The 21,841-nt window shown below is 33.3% G+C and overlaps 3 protein-coding genes and 1 long non-coding RNA gene across 11 annotated transcripts in view; 2 read left to right on the top strand and 2 right to left on the bottom strand.

The window, feature by feature from the left end:
- Positions 1–8,091, bottom strand: part of LOC124443684 — a 103,240-nt gene extending 95,149 nt beyond the window's left edge. The window contains exons 1-4 of one of the 3 annotated variants that reach the window (XR_006947718.1): positions 7,353–8,091; positions 6,286–6,364; positions 6,137–6,196; positions 1,662–2,032 (exon numbers count right to left, since the gene is read on the bottom strand). The gene's annotated coding sequence lies outside the window, so the exon portion shown is untranslated. Of the gene's footprint in view, positions 1–1,661; positions 2,033–5,912; positions 6,197–6,285; positions 6,365–7,352 lie in introns of those variants that run through there. The other 2 variants (XM_046994172.1, XR_006947717.1) reach the window with 2 other exon arrangements.
- The window catches only part of LOC124444596 (polycomb group RING finger protein 1-like), a 38,671-nt gene that overhangs the window by 12,468 nt on the left and 4,362 nt on the right, over positions 1–21,841 (top strand). The gene's annotated exons all lie outside the window — the stretch shown is intronic.
- LOC124443693 lies at positions 13,411–17,010 on the bottom strand. 6 transcript variants are annotated; one of them, XR_006947726.1, is made up of 5 exons: positions 16,353–17,010; positions 15,278–15,351; positions 15,140–15,183; positions 14,007–14,417; positions 13,411–13,627 (listed from the first exon to the last, which is right to left on the bottom strand). XR_006947726.1 is itself a non-coding variant. In XM_046994191.1 (2 exons), the coding sequence occupies exons 1-2, from the start codon at positions 14,340–14,342 to the stop codon at positions 13,604–13,606; spliced, it is 360 nt and encodes a 119-aa protein (XP_046850147.1). In that variant the 5' UTR covers positions 14,343–14,769; the 3' UTR covers positions 13,411–13,603. The 6 variants fall into 6 exon arrangements, 1 of the variants encoding a protein (XP_046850147.1); XR_006947725.1 differs by having other exon boundaries at positions 15,273–15,351; positions 16,353–17,009; XR_006947723.1 differs by having other exon boundaries at positions 15,124–15,183; positions 16,353–16,993.
- LOC124443695 lies at positions 17,497–21,488 on the top strand. Its single transcript, XR_006947728.1, has 6 exons — positions 17,497–17,616; positions 18,669–18,772; positions 19,051–19,136; positions 19,612–19,686; positions 20,462–20,901; positions 21,146–21,488. It is a non-coding gene; the product is annotated as an uncharacterized LOC124443695 (long non-coding RNA).

Below are 21,841 nucleotides of genomic sequence, written 5' to 3'. Positions count from 1 at the left end.
GGTTAGGCTAATTTATGCGTTCCTTTGTCATGATCGATTTTTTTAAGGTTGATTTTACCAGTTAGATATCAAAATGTTCAAAAAAATCACTCATACTCACACACTCACTGAGTGCAACATAATAATCTCACTCTATGTAATCATTGGCAAAGTTATTTCTCCATCTATGGCAAAATTTTCTCCTTGATATTTCAAATCAAACAATCAGTTGATTGAAATTATGGTCTTTAAGTAATTATGAAGTGATTTCGAAGCCCCACTCATTGAATGTGGGTGTGAGTGAGCTTTTAGAATACGTGCGTAACCGGTAACTCGGCTTACTGTGAGCAAAGCTAACTAGATAATTTCAGGGTTGATAATGATCTGACTTTGCAGTTTGCCCTTTTTAAGATGTCAGTCTCATTCTCGTAGCGATTTTGTTTCATTTCCCTAAATTCTTAAGAAAAGATGGTGTGCAACAAATCTCTGGGAGTGAGAGAACAGTGAAATGTTCGCCATATATTGGATGACATTGTAACTATTAAAAACGATTTGTTAAGATCGTCTAACATGGCGGCCGTGACGTAGCTTGCAAACCAAGAATAGCGAAAATTTAACGTTTTAGAAACTTATAGCGCGTTCAGACTGATTGCCGGAGTACGATACCCTGGTTCGGGTACAAATCTGCACGCCGTTCACACTACGTAGTACCCACTAGCTTCGTCTATTTGTAAATTCATTTTTTCATTGTAAACAAGTTTTAAAACCATGTGCTGAGTACGTGCCTTGCTGTACACGTAACTTGTGTGTCATTCTTCACATTGGTGCACGTTCCCGAGCACCGTACTCGGGTACACCCCTCTTCGTGTTTGTAGTACCCAGACCCGAGCACTTAGACTTGAGGACCATCAAAATGTTGTGTTCACATTGGTGCCCATGCCTGAGCACCATGCCAAGGCACTTAGTAGGAACGCACTGTTAGAACCATATATCACTGGTGTGACATACCAAAATATGATAAATTGACCCATGCTGTATAATATACTTTCTATCAATTTGTCAAATTTGGAGAAGGAAATACAATTAAATATTTTGCCATCAGTTGTCAAACGTTCGATTAATCATTGTCTACACAATCAACACATGTAGAATCGTTGGAAAAAAATCTTTTGCAAATATTTCAAGAAAAAAGTAACAACAATCAACACGAACTGTCTTCCCGAAAATAGCAATACAATTTTTATCGCTAAAGTTGTTGCCAAGTTTGTTAGAGAACTGTCTAAGACAGTTGGACGTGATTATTTGTCATTATGAGGTGTTTCACAAAAAAGCAAATGATGATATTCTGAGTCAAACCAGTAGTAGCAAAATGTAATCCGGGTAAAATAACAAAAAATCTAGTTAAGGTATCTACCTTTAACCCTTTACTTCACAAGTTTTTTGGTCCCTTGACCTTGAGTTTTGGATGGCTTCTTATAAGTAAACGCATGCTTTAATTAAGGGATATTAGTAATTAAACGTCCTGCAAAAGGAGAAAGGTTTATTAAATGCCCTCGGTTTGTGGGACATTTAATCACTGATATCCATAAAAGCATACGTTTACTTATAATAAAGTTTCGAAAATTATGTTGATGTTTAAAGTTATATTAGACAATCAAGATCAACGAAAATTTTTCTAAACATTTTTATTGCATACATATTTCGGCATACTTTTTTACCTTCATTGCTTTTTTTGCAGAATGAATTAAATATTTAGATACAGGTAGTTTATAATGGTATATACTATACGCGTATAGACAAAATAGATTAAACGGTGAAAGTGCAATAGTGATGTTTGAAGGTTGACTTAATTTTTCAATCCAGCCAATGCATTTTGAATAGTATCAAAAATTATTGATAAAAAGGAATTGATTCGCTTGAGCATTTTTCTCAATCTTCCAGAACTCGGTTCTTCACGTTGAGCTTCCCTTGTGTTTTCTTGCTACAGTTTCTTTCTCTCCATTCGCGAATTTGCTTTTGAAGAATCATCACTGTAAAGACTTGAAGTATTAATCTGAAATATTTTTTCGAAAACTTGTTTTTAAGATTTCCTTTATTTTTATCAATCATTCCAACTAAATTATGAATGTGCTGCAATGTTAATTTATGTTTTAAAAACACTGGATCATTAGCAACAGATTTTTTCCATTCGTGGAATTTTTCTTTAACTTTCAAGTCTACACGCCCACCTCTCCATTTAGTGTATGTAATATTTAAGACTTCGTTGCTTTCTGTATACACTAATGTTTGTCGTTTAGCAAAAATTCTCTTAATATATGCACCAGTACTACCGGCAAAATTATTTTCATCTTGGTTTGACAATTCTATGATGTCATTATAATTATCACATTCAACTAATCCCCCAACATATGCAGACGTGACGACAAAATGACCAAATCTGTTGAAAAAATTTATGAACTCCTTCATCACTTTCTCGTGTTCGATATTTTCACTTGGAAGCTTTTCCACAGCAGACTGAAAGTCCTCGGCAAAAACAATATTTTCCAAATCAAATTCATCAACATTTATCTTTGCTATTCTTACTTCTTTTAATATCTTTGTATTGGTTGAAGATCTTGAGTCATTTTCCTGACGCTTCATGCTGTAATTTACATCAAATTCTTGAGCCATCGTTAATATACTTGGTGCCATGTTCACATTTAGCCCCAAGGCTGAAAGGCGCGATTTAATGGAACTTTCATTCCGTTGTAAATGTATTTCGCTGTCTACAGTTTCATTTGTCTTCAATATTTGTGCACATTCAGGAATTCTCATGCCAAATTGTTTATTATCAACGAGAGATAATTTTAAAACCCGAGCTGAAACAAAGTCGTCTGTGACAAGGTCGTATCCCTGATCAATAAATTCAGCTACAATAAAGAAACATCAAGTTTTCAGAAACTACGCTTATTCATCATATACGATGAAGTAAGAATCAAAGCTAACGCGATATTTTTTCGTGCACGAATATACCCTGCATTTTAGCTTGTTTAGAGTATTGTAAAGATTCCTCAACAAATGTATGTTTCTCTTTCATTGACAATATACTAAAATTGCAAAGTTGTAGTTGTTGATGTCCTATAAATGTGCTTTGTTTATTTAATAAATTTATATGGTGTTTCTTGTTTGAGGCCCTTAATTCTCGGTGTCCCCTTCAATTGACACTAAAACACGCAATTAGGCCACTGTGGATTGGCCACAATTATTTATGAATTGACTATTATTATGCTTTTTATGTTCGCCATAAGATAAAAAAATTTCAAATACCCAAATAAAGCGACTCAGCACATTTTAAGTTAAATTTCTTTTCCAACATTTGAAGGCCGTGTTCGGTGATAATGTCGTCATGACAATTGTTGATTTGAATGACTGTTGTGCTCTTCAATCTTGAATCATCCGACAATCCCATCGCATTCATAGTTTCCAACAGCCCAAAAAGTTCTTTTTTTACAGACTCGTCCTGGATGTTGTTCTCGGAAATATACTGCTTTGCACGCTCGGCAAGTGAGTTGGTTAAATCTTTGAAGAAAAACTTGCAATTAGAACAATGTGCTTCTCAGCAGTAATTGTTTGAATACAGTGCAGTTTATCTATAATTGCACTGTGAAAATGTGTAATTGCAGTGTGGTAATACTTGTAAAAAAGCAGTAGCTACTTGCTGTTTTGTATTCTTTTGTAATTCTTGAAAATAAAACGTATGCAATCGTGAAAATCTTGTTTGTTCTTTTATTTACAACTGCTTTCATGTTTCTTTTTTTAATTTAAATAAAAATTTTTGGCTTTCACTGTTCTTCAGCCAAGCAAGTTATAGTATTTACATTGCAATTCCAGCTTTTCTGCTGTGCAATTACACATTTTCACATTGAGCTGCAATTCAGTCAACTAATCACAATCGAAAAAAATTTCAACGCATTTTATTACCTATACTAGCTTCTAATGTTAATGAAACATGGAAAAAGTTATTTGCTCTTGCTATAAAAGTTTTTTCTTATTTCAAGAGTTGACTTCTAAAAAACAACAGTTCTAAATACAAGAATGTGTTAAAAAGAAGATTCATATTTTAATGAAACGTATTCTTGATCAGAAATTTTGAAGATTGATGTATTTTTTTTTAATTTAGTACTCTACAGAAAAATCTGGCTTCCAGAACATATTTGTAAATGTGGGAAATAACGTTTATAGAAAAAATGCGTGATCCGATATCAGGATTATATATAATGCAGTCAAACTTTCACTGATGTAATAATATTTTATTAAAAAAGATTAATAGCTAGAAATAAAAATGAAAAAAAACTACAAATCCTACCTCCTGCAGCAGCTTCAGTAAAATCTTTTACGAGTTTCCATTCCTCATCTGATAACTCCTCTTTATTTGCAACTTTGGCTTTAACTTCATGACCTTTTAATGGTTTTTCATTTTTCTTTCGTGTAAATGCAGCATTGAACACCATATGCCCAAACTTATCTGTGATATCGTTTCCATCTTTGCTTTTTGTGAGTAAGCTAAGGCAAGCTTTGTATAAATTCAAAGGTTGTCTTTCACCATTGGGAACAATTGTGAAATCTCCATCCTTTTCAAGTTCGTAATCATTATAAGGATTATTTTCTATCAATACAATTGGCGCACTGACACCTAAAGTTTCAAAAACAATGTCGGACACAAGTTCTTTCTTTTTTTGCATACTTTCTTGCCATTTTTTCGGATTTGCGTGGCCAACAGAACAAGCATGTGTTAAAATCACAACAAGATTTGGATGACTGATGTCAACAACATCTAACATCTTGATACCTCTCAAGGATCGTGAAAGTAGGATATCGACTCCTTTTATTCTATTATTACTGGCTCTGTCAACTATGAACACAAGATTTGGATAAATCTTTGTTTTCGAAGAAAATTCGGCATGTGTTTCAAGTATTTTTTCACAGATACAAAATTGCACACATCTTGTTTAACGCCATCGCCATCGTTGAGGCCAGGTGTATCAACAACACTCAAAATTAAATCACTAACTTCATACTTCGGTTCGTCAAGAGTAATGATATACTCAGATGTTTTTTTCGTAGATAATTCATAATTACTTGTCTCAATTACACTATTTTTATCTCCAGTGTCCAGTAAATGACTCATTGTTGATGAATCTACCAGATCCAGTACTTCCACCAAGCAATATCATTGCAGATTTAGAATGGCGTTGGATTTTCATGCTTGAAGTTATAAAATAAAGAAGTGACGCCCTGGGAATTATTTCTGCATTTTCACCACTCATTTTGATCTCATCTAATTCTGCCATTATTTCTTCTTTGGACGATGGTATGGGCTTTAATTGAGAAGAGTTGGTACTGTCCATTTCTTTATCAAAACTTAATCCAATACAACTCGTTTAAATATCCGTGTTGAACGTTGTTGTTCTGCACCGCGGATTTAATGTATTTACAAAATAAACATTCTAAGCATATCAATTATCATTATGATAATTAAGGTGTGTCTTTGATTTTCTACAGTCAAGATTTGGCATATTTTTTCAATTTAAACAGAATCTAAAATGTTTTTTTTTACGACTGCAATTGACGAAATTTGTTGACCTGACCCGTCACTCACTCTTTATTAAACATATTTTATGCCTTCATTTTCAGAAATTAAAGCAAAATATTACTGCAAATTTGATACATATGATGCAGCAATTTCATCAAATTGAAATTTATCAGGTTGTTCGATTCGGAGAGAACTCAATTCGTGCAATATTAGAAATTCAAAATTATACAATAAGAAAACAAGTTATTAAGGGATTTCTGTAGTCAAACAGAGCGTTTAATTTAATGCGATGAAACATGAAAATTCTTGGCACGAAATGCAACAAAATATAGAAATAGGAACCAGTTAGTAGACGTAAGCATTTAGCACACAACAATAGACTCCATATATTGTCAATTCTACTTGAAAAAATATTATGAAATAATTCCGCGTTTCACAAATTTCTGCAGTATGAACATATAAAGTGAGATGTTGCAAAAGTTACGTTAAATATTTAAATATTATGTATACATACAACAAAAACGCAGTCTTTCACAAGAAAAATGTGCTACTCATATTTTGATATCGTGTGTGTGTAAGTAATACCTTTACAGCGGCGTACCTTCCCGTGGACGTCGTGGTTAAAGTTCAAATTATTCAGAATAGCTAAAATATAATTAAAGAATGAAGCTCATTTTAAGAATGTTTTCACAAAATGTTTATCTATTTTACTAAAATAAGCAAATGTACATTACCTAACCTAAAATTCTTCGTAAATGCCGACTCGATTAAATGGCAAAAATTCCAAAGTATCTACTATCCAGCAACGAAATTCTAAAAGTATTTAAATTATAATAGACTAAAGCACTTATATCTAGGCAAAGGCTATGAGTTATACGCTAACGCTAAGGCAAGATGAAAATTTGGCCTTCTAAAGCCTTCTATACTCTAAAGCAACTCAATATTTCATGCATTTATCATATAAAATTTGATATTAGGAAATAGTCTTATGAAAATACGGACGCTGATTGTTTGAATGCTCAAAAAACTCGTGTTCTAGGAATACGGGAATTCCAGTGTCACAGGTCTGAGGGACGTTATACGACAAATTTTGCACAATTATTTCATGAGTGTCGCGTGAAGCGTCCGTCTACGTTGAAAGATAAAACAATGTTTTATCTTTCACAATGTTTTAAAAACATAAATTATTTGCAACCAGCAAAGGTTGGTCGGGAGATAAAGTCTTATTAAGATGTTGTTTAAAAATATGAACTATATATAACAACACGTTTCACACCCAAAATTTTATGATATTGTATATTGTAATCTATTGAAGTGGAACTTAACATACGAATAATCTTACTCTTCACAACATTTTACGATGTTCCTTAAGAAGCGTCATAACAAAAGTCAGTCAAGATATTATACATATGAAAGCTTCGGATAAGATCATGTACAAAATACAAATATTGCTGGTGTGGATTTATATCGAAAATTTTAGCACAACCGGTGGCTACCCCTCTGCAACACTTTTTATACTGTTCTCCCAAAAATATCAACTCGAACTTTATTTTTAAACATGCACAAAAATGCATATAGAACTTGTAAAACTTTCTCAGCTTCGACAATACTTTTTCTGTTAATGAAGCTTAAAAATTATAAATGATTAAAAAATCTAGTAAAGCTGTGGTTGTATTTGCTTTAAAATTATACAGTTATTGTAGCAATAGGAATTATAATTCAACAGGTTTGCATTGAATGCTCATATAAATAGAAAATAACGAAATATCTTAAAACGTTACAACATGTTAAGAAATGTTACCTGAATTTTATGGCGAAGTTTGACTTCGAAAATCAATAAGAACAGAATCCTGAAAATGCACATCTATACGTGGCAAAATTGTTTGCATGTCATTAAAATAACAAAACCTGTGCTCATTCAATATAGAATCACTCATTATATATTCTACATTGTGAATATCAACATTGTGAAACAAAATTTGAAATCATATGCATTAATGTTTTTAACTGTATCGTCACATGATAGCAAAAGAGATTGGAACAACAAAAATATTATTTATTCTAAATAATTAGATGTTTTTCAAAATTACTCGTTGAAACGTCAATACTGAAGACGCTGTCTTGTGTATGAAGAATTTTGTAAAATATGCTTGCGTGCACACTTTCAAGTTTCAAAGCAACCATTTTAACGATTGGAATGAGAATCATGAAACCACTCCATTATTTGTGACTAAGTTGTGTTATCGACCCCGATGACACGGGAACAAAGAAGATAGTTCTGGCAAATAAGAATTTACTGTGCATGAAGGAAACACGTTGTGCCATTGAATACAACAACATAGATGAAATAGATGTCTTAATTGACATCATATTTCTAGCTGCGACAAGAATCACACGCAATAAGAACCTCGAATGACTGCTGCAAACTCCAGCGGTGTTGCCATGGTCATATATCCTTTGGTAGCTGAGCGAATAAATGGCTATAAATTCCACAGTTTAATTAAATAGCGCTGCCAGTCACTCCCACGCGCCTCTAACTGTGCTATTCAACTGATTGGTGTCAGCGGTAAGTCTATTGGGTACGTCAGATTGCAATGTTAATCCGTATTACCACAAAAATGGCTCAGCTTTATGATTCAAACGATTTCATTTTCAACGTGATTATAAATTAACAAAGATAGGGAAAGGGAAGTTGCTCTGTCCTGTAAATCACTGTTATAAAGTAATACTCATGTTATTACTATAGGCATTTACATGAACAACTACGATCATGTTACCTGTCCATTGAGTTCTCTAAGACTTAAGGGATCCAGAGCTCTGGGAACTGTTGTAAAAGTTATTTCGAAAATGGCCAGTGCGAGTGGTACTGTACATTGAACTAAAATACATGAACGCTATCTGAAGAAGCAAATAATTGAAACCAAATCTTACACCCACACGCAAGGTTACACCCAGACACGCGTGTGTAGTGTTTCGAGATTCTCTCGCGAATGGAAAACTGATTGAACTACACACGCTTGTAATCTCACGTGACTGGGTATAACATTTGGTTCCTACACATGGACGGCGGAGCAACATATGAATTGTGGGGGCTAAGTATTCATTTCTACCATAATGTCTTACAGAACAGTTCTAAACAAAAATTTTAACTCAGTCTAAATATCTTTCTTCTTTTCACATTGCAAAGTGGAGAGGGGGTTTCAGCCTCACCCTAAGCCCCCGATTCTGACGTCCTGTTACAGGAAGCGTTCCATGTTTTTTAAATTCAATGGTACTGCACCATGTACTGCACACTGCGTAGTTCCTAAATCAAGAAATACGAGATATGAATACGTTTCTCAAGTTTAACTCATTTCAAAAATAGCCAATGCTTTGCGTGTCAACACAAAAAAAAATCGCAATCGGATTTGTCACAACCAATGAACCACTTCATAATTTTATATTACAGCAGAAATGTTTAGATTACATCATGGATTACATGTCAAAAATATTCTCCACACTTTCCCTTCGCCCCCACCCTCCAGATGGTTCATTCACTGGGTCCAGTTCGGCCATCCCGGTCCACTGTCCAGTCCGTTCGCTGATTCAGTTTAGAAAATATTATGGCCGACAAGTTAATCGACCATTATATGAAAGAAGAATTGGAGGAAGAACGCGGTGCAGTTCTCAATAAGTTTAACAAAGGTTAAAGTTTTATTAAATGTAATTTTTCATCAGAGTTCAATATGCAATGAAACGTCCTATTTTCTTGTGCAGCGGTCTAGCCAGCCTTGTTATGGATAAAACTCAAATCATTATAGTTAATTCTTTCTTTAGTTTTTTAGTTTTCACCTCATTGTTTGCGTCATTCTTTGGGCCTGTATTATTACGGTTTTTGGGTAATGATGATTGTATTATACAGTGCAGTACTTTGGGATTAGCGTATACTTTTGAAGCATGAAATACAATTAAATATTTTGTGATCAGTTGTCAAGCGTTCGATTAATCATTGTCTAGACAATCAACACATGTAGAATTGTTGGAAAAATAATCTTTTGCAAATATTTCAAGAAAAAAGTAACAACAATCAACACGAACTGTCTGCCCAAAAATAGCAAAACAATTGTAATCGCTAAAATTGTTGCCAATTTTGTCAGAGAGCTGTCTTGGACAGTTGGACGTGATTATTTGTCATCATGAAATGTGTCACAAAAAAGCAAATGATGATATTATGAGTCAAACCAGTAGTAGCAAAATGTAATCTGGGTAAAATAACAAAAAATCCAGTAAAGATATCTACCTCTAATTCTTTACTTCACAAGTTTTTTGGTTCCTTGACCTTGAGTTTTGTATGGTTTTTTGTGAGTAAACGCATGTTTTTATTAAGGGATATTAGTAATCGTCCGGCAAAGAGAGGAAAGCTTATTAAATGTCCTCGGTTTGTGGGACATTTAATCACTGATATCCATAAAAGCATACGTTTACTTATAATAAAGTTTCGAAAATTATGTTGATGTGTAAAGTTATATTAGACATTTAAAATCAACGCAAATTTTTCTAAATTGTTTTATTACATACATGTTTTGGCATATTTATTACATTTTCATTGCCTTTTTTGCAGAGTGAATTAAATATTTAAATACAGGTAGTTTATAATAATATGTACTGAAAGCGAATAGACAAAATAGATTTAAACGGTGAAAGTGCAATAGTGATGCTTCAAATTTTTCATTTGAAGTTTGACTTATTTTTTAAATCAAGCAAATTTATTTTTAATAGCATCACCAAGTGTTGAGAAAACGTTTTTGATGTAGTCGAACATTTTCCTTAATCCCCTAGAACTCGGTTCTTCAACTTCACTTAGCTTTGTGTTAGAAGAATCTGCTTTTTCTTGCTTCAGTTCCTTTTTCTCCGAATTTGCTTTTGAAGAATCATTACCGTAAAGACTTAAAGTATCTAAAGTATCAATCTGAAACATTTTTTCGAAAGCTTGTTTGGCGAGATTCCCTTTCTTTTTATCAATCATTCCAACTAACGTGTGAATGTGCTGCAATGTTAATTTATGTTTTAAAAGCACTGGGTCATTGGCAACAGATTTTTTCCATTCATGGAATTTTTCTTCAACTTGCAAGTCTACATGCCCACCTCTCCATTTAGTGGATCTAGTTTTCAAGACTCCGTTGCTTTCTGTATTCACTGGTGTTTGTCGTTTAGCCCAAAGTCTCACAATAATTGCACCAATAATACCGCCAACATAATTTTCATCTCGGTTTGACAATTCTATGATGTCATTATAATTATCACATTCAACTGATCCCCCAACATATGCAGACGTGACGACAAACTGACCAAATTTATTGAAAAAATTTATGAACTTTTTCATCACTTTCTCGTTTTCGATATTTTCACTTGGAAGTTCTTCCACAGCAGAACGAAATTCATCAGCAAAAGTAATTTTTTTCGAATCAAATTCATCAACATTAATCTTTGCGATTCTTACTTCTTTTAATATCTTTGTACTGGTTGAAGATCTTGAGTCATTTTCCTCACGCTCCATGCTGTAATTTACATCAAATTCTGGAGCCATCTTTAATATACTTGGTGCCATGTTCACATTTAGCCCCAAGGCTGAAAGGCGCGACTTAATGTAACTTTCATTCCGTTGTAAATGTACTTCGCTGTCTACAGTTTCATTTGTCTTCAATATTTGTGCAAATTTAGGAATTCTCAAGCCAAATTGTTTATTATCAACGAGAGATAATTTTAAAACCTGAGCAGAAACAAAGTCGTCTGTGAGAAGGTTGTATCCCTGACCAATAAATTCAGCTACAAGAAAGAAAAATCAAGTTTTTAGAAATTACGCTTATTCATCAAATACGATGAAGTAAGTGTTTTATAAGCAATGATTTGGATTAGCAGTGGCGTAATACAAGCATTTGGGCTCCTCCGTCATATAGCTTTTGTTACCCCCGTTATGTTCCAGTAGAAAATAGGTTGAATGATCGTACACATTTATTTATATTTCCTCTACTTGCGAGTTTTTTTTAACATAAGGCTATGTTACGTGCATAGTTAACTAGAGAGTCGTTGTAAAAAAGTAGCCAATTTTAAATGTTTAGTATCCTATAGTTTTAGCAAAAATCTCGTATTTTTATGCTAGAATGAGTTCTTTAGCATCCACAGCACAATTAGAAACAAAAAAAAGAAATTGAAGCTAAAAAACAAAAGAGCAGCAGAAACTGCATTTTTAATGGTTTGTTAAAGGATTAGAGATAAAATGTTAAACTATCTTTATTTCACGGGTCCTTTATTTCAAAGTAGCTATGGAAATTACAGAAAATTTTATAAAAAATATGTCAACAGAGCAGATGCATAAGTTAAGGTGTTTTCTTTTTTACATCACAGCTAACGCGATATTTTTTCGTGCACGAATATACCCTGCATGTTATTTTGTTGAGAGTATTGTAAAGATTTCTCAACAAATGTATGTTTCTATTTCATTGACAATATATACTAAAGTTGCAAAGTTGTAGTTGTTGATGTCCTATAAATTTACTTTGTTTATTTAATAAATTTATATTGTATTTCTTGTGTGGGGCCCTTAATTCTCGGGGGCCTCCGTCACTTGACACCTGAACACCCAATTACGCCACTGTGGATTGGCCACAATTATTTATGAATTGACTATTATAATGCTTTTGATGCTCGCCATAAGTTAGAAAAATTTCCAAATACCCGAAAAAAACGACTCAGCACATTTTATGTTAAATTGCTTTTCCAACATTTGAAGGCCATGTTCGGTGATAATGTCGTCATGACAATGGTTGATTTTACTGATTGTTGTGCGCTTTAATTTTGAATCATCCGACAATCCCATCGCATTCATAGTTTCTACCAGCCCAAAAAGTTCTTTTTTTACAGTTTCGTCCTTGATGCTGTTCTCGGAAATATACTGCATTGCACGCTCGGCAAGTGAGTTGGGTAAACCTTTGAACAAAAACTTGCAATTGTAACAATGTGCTTCTCAGCAGTGACTGGTTGAATACAGTGCAGTTTATCTGTAAATGCACAGTGAAAATGTGTAATTGCAGTGTGGTAATACTTGTAAAAAACAGTAGCTACTTGCTGTTTTGTATTCTTTTGTAATTCTTGAATTTAAAACGATTGCAATTGTGAAAATCTTGTTTACTTCGTTTATTTACAACAGCTGCCATGTTTTTTTTAATTGAAATAGGTTTGTTTGGCTTTCACTGTTCTTCAGCCAAGCAAGTTATAGTATTTACATTGCAATTACAGCTTTTCTGCTGTGCAATTACACATTTTCACATTGAGCTGCAATTCAGTCAACTAATCACAATCGAAAAAAATTTCAACGCATTTTATTACCTATACTAGCTTCTAACGTTAATGAAACATGGAAAAAGTTATTTGCTCTTGCTATAAAAGTTTTTTCTTATTTCAAGAGTTAACTTCTAAAAAACAACAGTTCTAAATACAAGAATGTGTTAAAAATAAGATGCATATTTTAATGAAACCTATTATTGATCAGAAATTTTGAAGATTGCTGTATTTTTTTTTAATTTAGTACTCTACAGAAAAATCTTGCTTCCAGAAAATATTTGTAAATGTGGGAAATAACGTTTATGGAAAAAATGCGTGATCCGATATCAGTATTTTACATAATGCAGTGAAACGTTCACTGATGTAATAATATTTTATTAAAAAAGATTAATAGCTAGAAATAAAAATGAAAAAAAAAACTACAAATCCTACCTCCTGCAGCAGCTTCAGTAAAATCTTTTGCAAGTTTCCATTCCTCCTCTGATAACTCCTCTTTACTTGCTACTTTAGCTTTAACTTCATGACCTTTAATGGTTTTCTTTTTCTTTCGTGTAAATGCAGCATTGAACACCATATGCCCAAACTTATCTGTGATATCGTTTCCATCTTTGCTTTTTGTGAGAAAGCCAAGGCAAGCTTTGTATAAATTCAAAGGTTGTCTTTCACCATTGGGAAGAATTGTGAATTCTCCTTTCTTTTCTAGTTCATAATCATCATAAGGATCATTTTCTATCAATACAGTTGGCGCTCTGACACCTAAAGTTTCAAAAACAATGTCAGACACACGTTCTTTCATTTTTTGCATCCTTTCTTGCCATTTCTTCGGGTTTGCGTAGCCAACTGAACAAACATGTGTTAAAATCACAACAAGATTTGGATGACTGATGTCAACAATATTCAACATCTTGATACTTCTCAAGGATTTTGAAAGTGTGCTAATGACTCCTTTTATTCTATTATTACTGGCTCTGTCAACTAGGAACACAAGATTTGGATAAATCTTTGTTTTCGAAGAAAATTCGGGATGTGTTTCCAAATATTTTTTTATAGATACAAAATTACATGCATCTTGTTTAACACCCTCACTATCATTTAAACCAGGGGTGTCAATAATTCTCATGGTTAAATCACTCACTTCATACTTGGGTTCGTCAATAGTAATAATATACTCAGATGTTTTTTTCGTAGATGATTCGTTATCACTTGTCTCAATAACACTAATTCCATCTCCAGTGTCCAGTAAATGATTTATTGTTGATGATTTACCACATCCACTACCTCCAACAAGCAATATCATTGCAGATTTAGAATGGCGTTGGATTTTCATACTTGAAGTTATAAAATAAAGAAGTGACGCCCTGGGATTTATTTCTGCATTTTCACCACTCATTTTGATCTCATTTAATTCTTTTATTCTTTCATTTTCAGACGATGGTATGGGCTTTAATTGAGAAGAGTTGATACTGTCCATTTCTTTATCAAAAATTTAACCAAACACAATTCGTTTGAATAACTGTGTTGAACGTTGTTGTTCTGCACCGCGGATCTAATGTATTTACAAAATAGACATTCCAAGCATATCAATATTCATTATGATAATTAAGGTGTGTCTTCTATTTTCTACAGTCAAGATTTGGCATATTTTTCAATTTAAATAGAATCTAAAATGTTTTTTTTTGACGACTGCAATTGACGAAATTTGTTGACCTGGCCCGTCTCACTCACTCCTTATTAAACATATTTTATGCATTCATTTTCAGAAATTAAAGCACAATATTACTGCAAATTTGATACACATGATGCAGCAATTTCATCAAATTGAAATTCATCAGGTTGTTCGATTCGGAGAGAACTCAATTCGTGCAATATTAGAAATTCAAAATTATATCACAGCGTTGAAAAATAAGAAAAATAGTTATTGAGGGATTTTTGTAGTCAAACAGAGCGTTTAATTTAATGCGATGAAACATGAAAATTCTTGGCACGAAATGCAACAAAATATAGAAATAGGAACCAGTTAGTAGACGTAAGCATTTAGCACACAACAATAGACTCCATATATTGTCAATTCTACTTGAAAAAATATTATGAAATAATTCCGCGTTTCACAAATTTTTGCAGTATGAACATATAAAGTGAGATGTTGCAAAAGTTACGTTAAACATTTAAATATTATGTATACATACAACAAAAACGCAGTCTTTCACAAGAAAAATGTGCTCATATTTTGATATCGTGTGTGTAAGTAATACCTTTACAGCGGCGTACCTTCCCGTGGACGTCGTGGTTAAAGTTCAAATTATTCAGAATAGCTAAAATATAATTAAAGAATGAAGCTCATTTTAAGAATGTTTTCACAAAATGTTTATCTATTTTACTAAAATAAGCAAATGTACATTACCTAACCTAAAATTCTTCGTAAATGCCGACTCGATTAAATGGCAATAATTCCAAAGTATCTACTATCCAGCAACGAAATTCTAAAGGTATTTAAATTATAATAGACTAAAGCACTTATATTTAGGCAAAGGCTATGAGTTATACGCTAACGCTAAGGCAAGATGAAAATTTGGCCTTCTAAAGCCTTCCATACTCTAAAGCAACTCAATATTTCATGCATTTATTATATAAAATTTGATATTAGGAAATAGTCTTATGAAAATACGGACGCTGATTGTTTGAATGCTCAAAAAACTCGTGTTGTAGGAATACGGGAATTTCAGTGTCACAGGTCTGAGGGACGTTATACGACAAATTTTGCACAATTTTTCAATGAGTGCAGTAGCGTGAAGCGTCCGTTACGTTGAAAGATAAAACAATGTTTTATCTTTCACAATGTTTTAAAACATAAATTATTTGCAACCAGCGAAGATTGGTCGTAGACAAAGTCTTATTAAGATGTTGTTTAAAAATATTATTATACATAACAACACGTTTCACACCCAAAATTTTATGATATTGTATATTGCAATCTACTGAAGTGGAACTTAACATACGAATAATCCTACTCTTCACAACATTTCACGATGTTCCTTAAAAAGCGTCATAACAAAAGTCAGTCAAGATATTATACATATGCAAGCTTCGCATAAGATCATGTACGAAATACAAATGTTACTTGTGTGGATTTATAATGTGTGGATTTATATCGAAAATTTTAGCACAAACGGAGGCTAACCCTCTGCAACACTGTTATAATTTTCTTCCTAATACATCAACTCGAACTTTATTTTTAAACATGCACAAAAATGCGTATAGAATTTCTAATACTTTCTCAGCTTCTACAATACTTTTTCTGTTAATGAAGCTTAAAAATTATAAATGATTAAAAAGTCTAGTAAAGCTGTGGTTGTGTTTGCTTTAAAATTATACAGTTATTGTAGCAATAGGAATTATAATTCAACATGCTTGCATTGAATGCTCATATAAATAGAAAATAACGAATTATCTTAAAACGTTACAACATAATAAGAAATGTTACCTGAATTTTATGGCGAAGTTTGACTTCGAAAATCAATAAGATCAAAATACTGAAAATGCACATTTATAGGTGGCAAAATTGTTTGCATGTCATTAAAATAACAAAACCTGTGCTCATTCAATATAGAATCACTCATTATATATTCTACATTGTGAATATCAACATTGTGAAACAAAATTTGAAATCATATGCATTAATGTTTTTAACTGTATTGTCACATGATAGCAAAAGAAATTGGAACTACAAAAATATCATTTATTCTAAATAATTAGATGTTTTTCAAAATTACTCGTTGAAACGTCAATACTGAAGACGCTGTCTTGTGTATGAAGAATTTTGTAAAATATGCTTGCGTGCACACTTTCAAGTTTCAAAGCAACCATTTTAACGATTGGAATGAGAATCATGAAACCACTCCATTATTTGTGACTAAGTTGTGTTATCGACCCCGATGACACGGGAACAAAGAAGATAGTTCTGGCAAATAAGAATTTACTGTGCATGAAGGAAACACGTTGTGCCATTGAATACAACAACATAGATGAAATAGATGTCTTAATTGACATCATATTTCTAGCTGCGACAAGAATCACACGCAATAAGAACCTGGAATGACTGCTACAAACTCCAGCGGTGTTGCCATGGTCATATATCCTTTGGTAGCTGAGCGAATAAATGGCTATAAATTCCACAGTTTAATTAAATAGCGCTGCTAGTCACTCCCGCGCCTCTAACTGTGTTATTCAACTGATTGGTGTCAGCGGTAAGTCAGTTGTGTACGTCAGATTGCAATGTTAATCGGTATTACCAAACAAAGATTCAGCTTTATGATTCAAACGATTTCATTTTCAACATGATTATAAATTAACAAAGATAGAGAAAGGGAAATTGCTCTGTCTTGTAAATCACTGTTATAAAGTAATACTCATGTTATTACTCTAGGCGTTTACATGATTAACTACGATCATGTTACCTGTCCATTGAGTTCTCTAAGACTTAAGGGATCCAGAGGTCTGGGAAATATTTAGATTACATCATGGATTACATGTCAAAAAATTTTCTCCACTTTCATCTCGCCCCCTCCCCATCCAGATGGTTCAGTCACTGGGTCCAGTTCGGCCATCCCGGTCCTCTTCCAGTCCGTTCAGTCCGTTCGCTGGTTCAGTTCATTTAGAAAATATCATGGCCGACAAGTTAGTCGACCATTATATGAAATAAGAATTGAAGGAAGAACGCGGTGCAGTTCTCAATATGTTTAACAAAGGTTAAAGTTTTATTAAATGTAATTTTCCGTCTGAGTTCAATATGCCTTGAAGCGTCCTATTTTAAAGTTCTACCTGCTCTCTCAAAAGAAGTTAATTTATTGCAGATCGTGGAAAAGTTAGGGTAATTTATATGTTTGTTTGAATGTATCGTGGTGTATTATGTTGATTTTATCAACTAGAATTTAAAATGTTATCTCTGATTCATAGATTAGTCTAAATCTTACAGTTAACAACGCTGACAAGATAGTGTCAGGGGTCATAATGTATGTCACTTTGCACCTTTAGATATAAGTAATAGCGATTTTGTTACGTTCCAGAAATATCTAAGCGTAGAGAAAGGCTTAAAGTGCTAGAACTATGTATCACTGGTGACATACCAGAACATAACTAAATGGCCCATTTTGTATAAGTTTATCTTCTCACAATTTTGCTGATTTATTGACTTGCACTTGATACATGTGATGTGATAGATTTGCATGATTATTTGATCATTTATCTGGAAGCATGGTATTATTAACCATTAACTAAGTTTGTTCACATTGGTCACCATCAAATTGAAAGACATTTATTATTGTTGATAACTGTAGTTGTAAAATGAATACCATACAAAATCTTGCTTTGTATGAAAATAAATGTAATCATATGATTTATTGAGGCATTTTTTTTCATAGAGGTCAATTACTATACAGAATAAATTGAATTCCTTTTATAGCAAAGAATAACTTCATGTTATTAATGTGTTGAATGGGTGGAATAGAGAAATTGTTGTGCATTTCATTTTAACATGTGATTTAACTACCCAAACTATCAGGAACAAAACAATCTTGTCAGTTGGTGATTGAACTCTCATTTTCTCCTCTAAAAAATGTAAAATTAAATGTAATGTGCTGTGTTTTAATGCTGCATGAATTACTTTTTGATTTTTTCAATCATCATTTACATCATATATGTTTCTATCATTCATTTGGGTAAGAGAATTTCCCAACTTTCTTCTGGATGTATTGATGGCTGTAGTAAGATGTGAGATGTTTGAATTGTTGTTCAATTTCAGACCCTATCTGACCAATCAAGGAACAGATAAAAGATGCAAGGGAACACAACTGCTGTGCTTGTTGCTTTGTCGGCTTGTAACCAATGAACTCCTCAAGAAAGAAGGTATGCTTATGATAATTTAGTGACTAAGCACACTTTACTCTTATCCACATTTTGCCATTATGAACATTCATATTCACAAGGTCACAGACTACTGTAGGATTTTGTTCACACAAACAATCTGGTTGCTAAAACAGTGTTTAAATATGCATAAGTTACATAAACAAATGAGTAATTGATAAACTTGAGTTTTTGATTGGTTTGCCTCAAGTTACAGGGAATTTATCTCGGGTTGTAAAATACTTCTTTTAAAATCAACATTTATTACACTTTATTATTAGTTACTGTTTTGGTGGAATTTTTTTGTGATTGTCTGAAGGATCATTTCTCTCTGGCTCCTCATGCCTTCTCTGGTTTATTGGCTTTGGTATGTTGTATTGTATCTGTGTGAAACTGACTGTTAAAGCCAAAGAATGCATTTTTATTATCTTTTTGCCGTGCATATTTTTTGCCTTTGCATTTCATCTGGTACATTTAATTCTTACTGGGCTCAGGTTGACATCTAAAAGCAAACAATGACAGCATAAAAGACTGGTTTAACAGTCTATCTTCATTCTGAACTCCTAATTTGCTTGTGCAGTGGTCTAGCCAGCCTTGTTATGGATAAAACTCAGATCATTCTAGTTATTTATTTATTTAGTTTTTTTTAGTTTTTCACCTCATTGTTTGCGTCATTCTTTAGCTTGTATTGTTACAGTTTTTTGGTAATGATGATTGTATTATACAGTGCAGTACTTTGGGATTAGCTTATACTTTATATAATACTTTGGGATTGATATGATGATAACATCTGATTTCTCACTTCTGTATGTACCAAACATTATTAATGTATGTTTAATTAGGTAAGCTATAAGGTGATTCAAGAAGGATTAACTGTTAGGATAGTTCAAGCAATTTTCAAAGAGATTCATGTACAGGTAACAATGTATTACGACTACGAAATAGTATCTTAGTAAAACAAAAAATACTTGATACTTCTTAAAAAGTAAGCGTTTTATTTTAAACGTTTCGACAAGTACATGTAATCAGTAGAATATGAAGGCTTTTGAAAAATTACCATCATGAATAAGATCGTCATTTGCCATTTGTTTATTTTTCAAAAGCGCTCACACTCTAGCTACTTACGATGACGTACGTATTTAGTACAGGTGTAGACCCAGGATTTTATCTGGGAGGGCGTCATTTGAGTTGTAAAATGACAGCAATACAACGCCTGCGCTGAATTGTCCGTGGTTGAGTTTTCATTAGCCTGTGCAAAATCTTAGCTTAACCATTGTAGCTAAATCAACTTATTCAATCAAAGGGAATTTGCAAATCAATCACGAATGCATGTTATAGGAAAAATTAAAACATTTGTTTTAAATTTATTTGTTTCGCATAATTGTTATGAGATGTTTTTCGTGTTTGTACTTGCTAGTAATCACGCATTTCTTAATTTTTGCAATGCAATAATATTTTCACGAACAAACTATCAAATCATCCTAGCTATTTGCTCCTCTTTTTTATTAATAATGTATTTTTCCAAATACAAGTCATGTGCTGTGATTTAAAACTTGTTTTTTTTTGAATTTTGCAGTCATTGCTGCAAGCTGATCAATGTAACGTTTACATGTTATTCTCTGTACTACTTAATTTATCGGTATTTCGTTGTTGTTATGAATGCCTTTAACGTTGACGTCCTGTCAATTTCAGGATCCAAGAAACTTGCTGGTTTGTTTCAAGCTTGTTCAAATCATCGTAAAGAGATTTCCTATTCGTATGAAAAATAATTAGGACGAATTTCTTGTAAGCAAATACCCTGGCTATTCTATCCCATAGCACTTTGCAAATTTGTCTTTTTTGATGAGAGCTATGTCCGTCTCGTGATTACTACATTTGAAACACATTCAGTTATGCTTAAAAAGTATGGTGGCTTGGAGAGCTTTCTTGGGCATCGTGCATTCTCATAGTTGCCCGTTGTAGGCTTGTAGCTAATGTTTCTTAATCAACTGTCCGGATACACTATGAATGAAGCCCAATAGACAGTCACGAGCATTTAATTTTGGCTTCAGACGTAGCAAATAAATAAAGTTGACGTTACGTGGCTCAAGTGATGTGGTTCATACTGCTTGAATTTGCTGTAAAACTATATGGTATGTGAACTTACTAAGAAAGTTTCTTTTAGACCATTTGGCCGAAGATTTGTTCGAAGGGACATCTTGCTATTTCCTATTGATTTTACTCCATAATATTTGCACCTGTAAGTACATTTCGACCAATTCATCGATGACGTTGCATAATACCGTAGAGTGTGGAAAGTAGCCTAACTCCTGAAAGTAACCTCCCAAGTGAACTATAATATCAACTGGAACGCTAACTGCCCCGCCCTCTTTTTAGCATCTTACGCAAGACGTGTTTACATTTCCCCACCATGACCAGTTGGATTTTGTGAATGACTTGGAAGATGTTGTTTTTTTGAAATACATGTGTTGGCCATGTCTACGACCGGCGACTACATGCACGTATTCAATAACCGAACCATTCTACACAAACAGCGCTACGGCCGCATTTTGTTGTGATCTATGATCGGGCGAATTGATTAAGACCATGCAGGCAGCACAAACAAGATGAACGCGAGAGTAAAATCTGCTCAATATCGTCTTCATCGTCGTCTCCATCATTTCCTGTAAAACATGTTGGACGTATCCAACATTTCCTGTAAAGCGTGATCGACGCATCCAACATTTCCTGTAAAAAGTGATGGACGCATCCAACATTTCCTGTAAAACGTGTTGTACGTATCCAACATTTTCTGTAAAACGTGTTGTACGTATCCAACATTTCCTGTAAAACGTTGGATATATCCAACATTTCCTGTAAAACGTGTTGGACGTATCCAACATTTTCTGTAAAACGTGTTGTACGTATCCAACATTTTCTGTAAAACGTGTTGGACGTATCCAACATTTCCTGTAAAACATGTTGGACGCATCCAACATTTCCTGTAAAACGTGTTGGACGTATCCAAATTTCCTGTAAAACGTGTTGGACGTATCCAACATTTTCTGTAAAACGTGTTGGACGCATCCAACA

The sequence above is a fragment of the Xenia sp. Carnegie-2017 genome, unplaced genomic scaffold, assembly GCF_021976095.1.
Source record: "Xenia sp. Carnegie-2017 unplaced genomic scaffold, XeniaSp_v1 HiC_scaffold_21, whole genome shotgun sequence".
Lineage (NCBI taxonomy): Eukaryota > Metazoa > Cnidaria > Anthozoa > Malacalcyonacea > Xeniidae > Xenia > Xenia sp. Carnegie-2017.
This window is presented reverse-complemented; position numbering and strand designations above follow the sequence as displayed.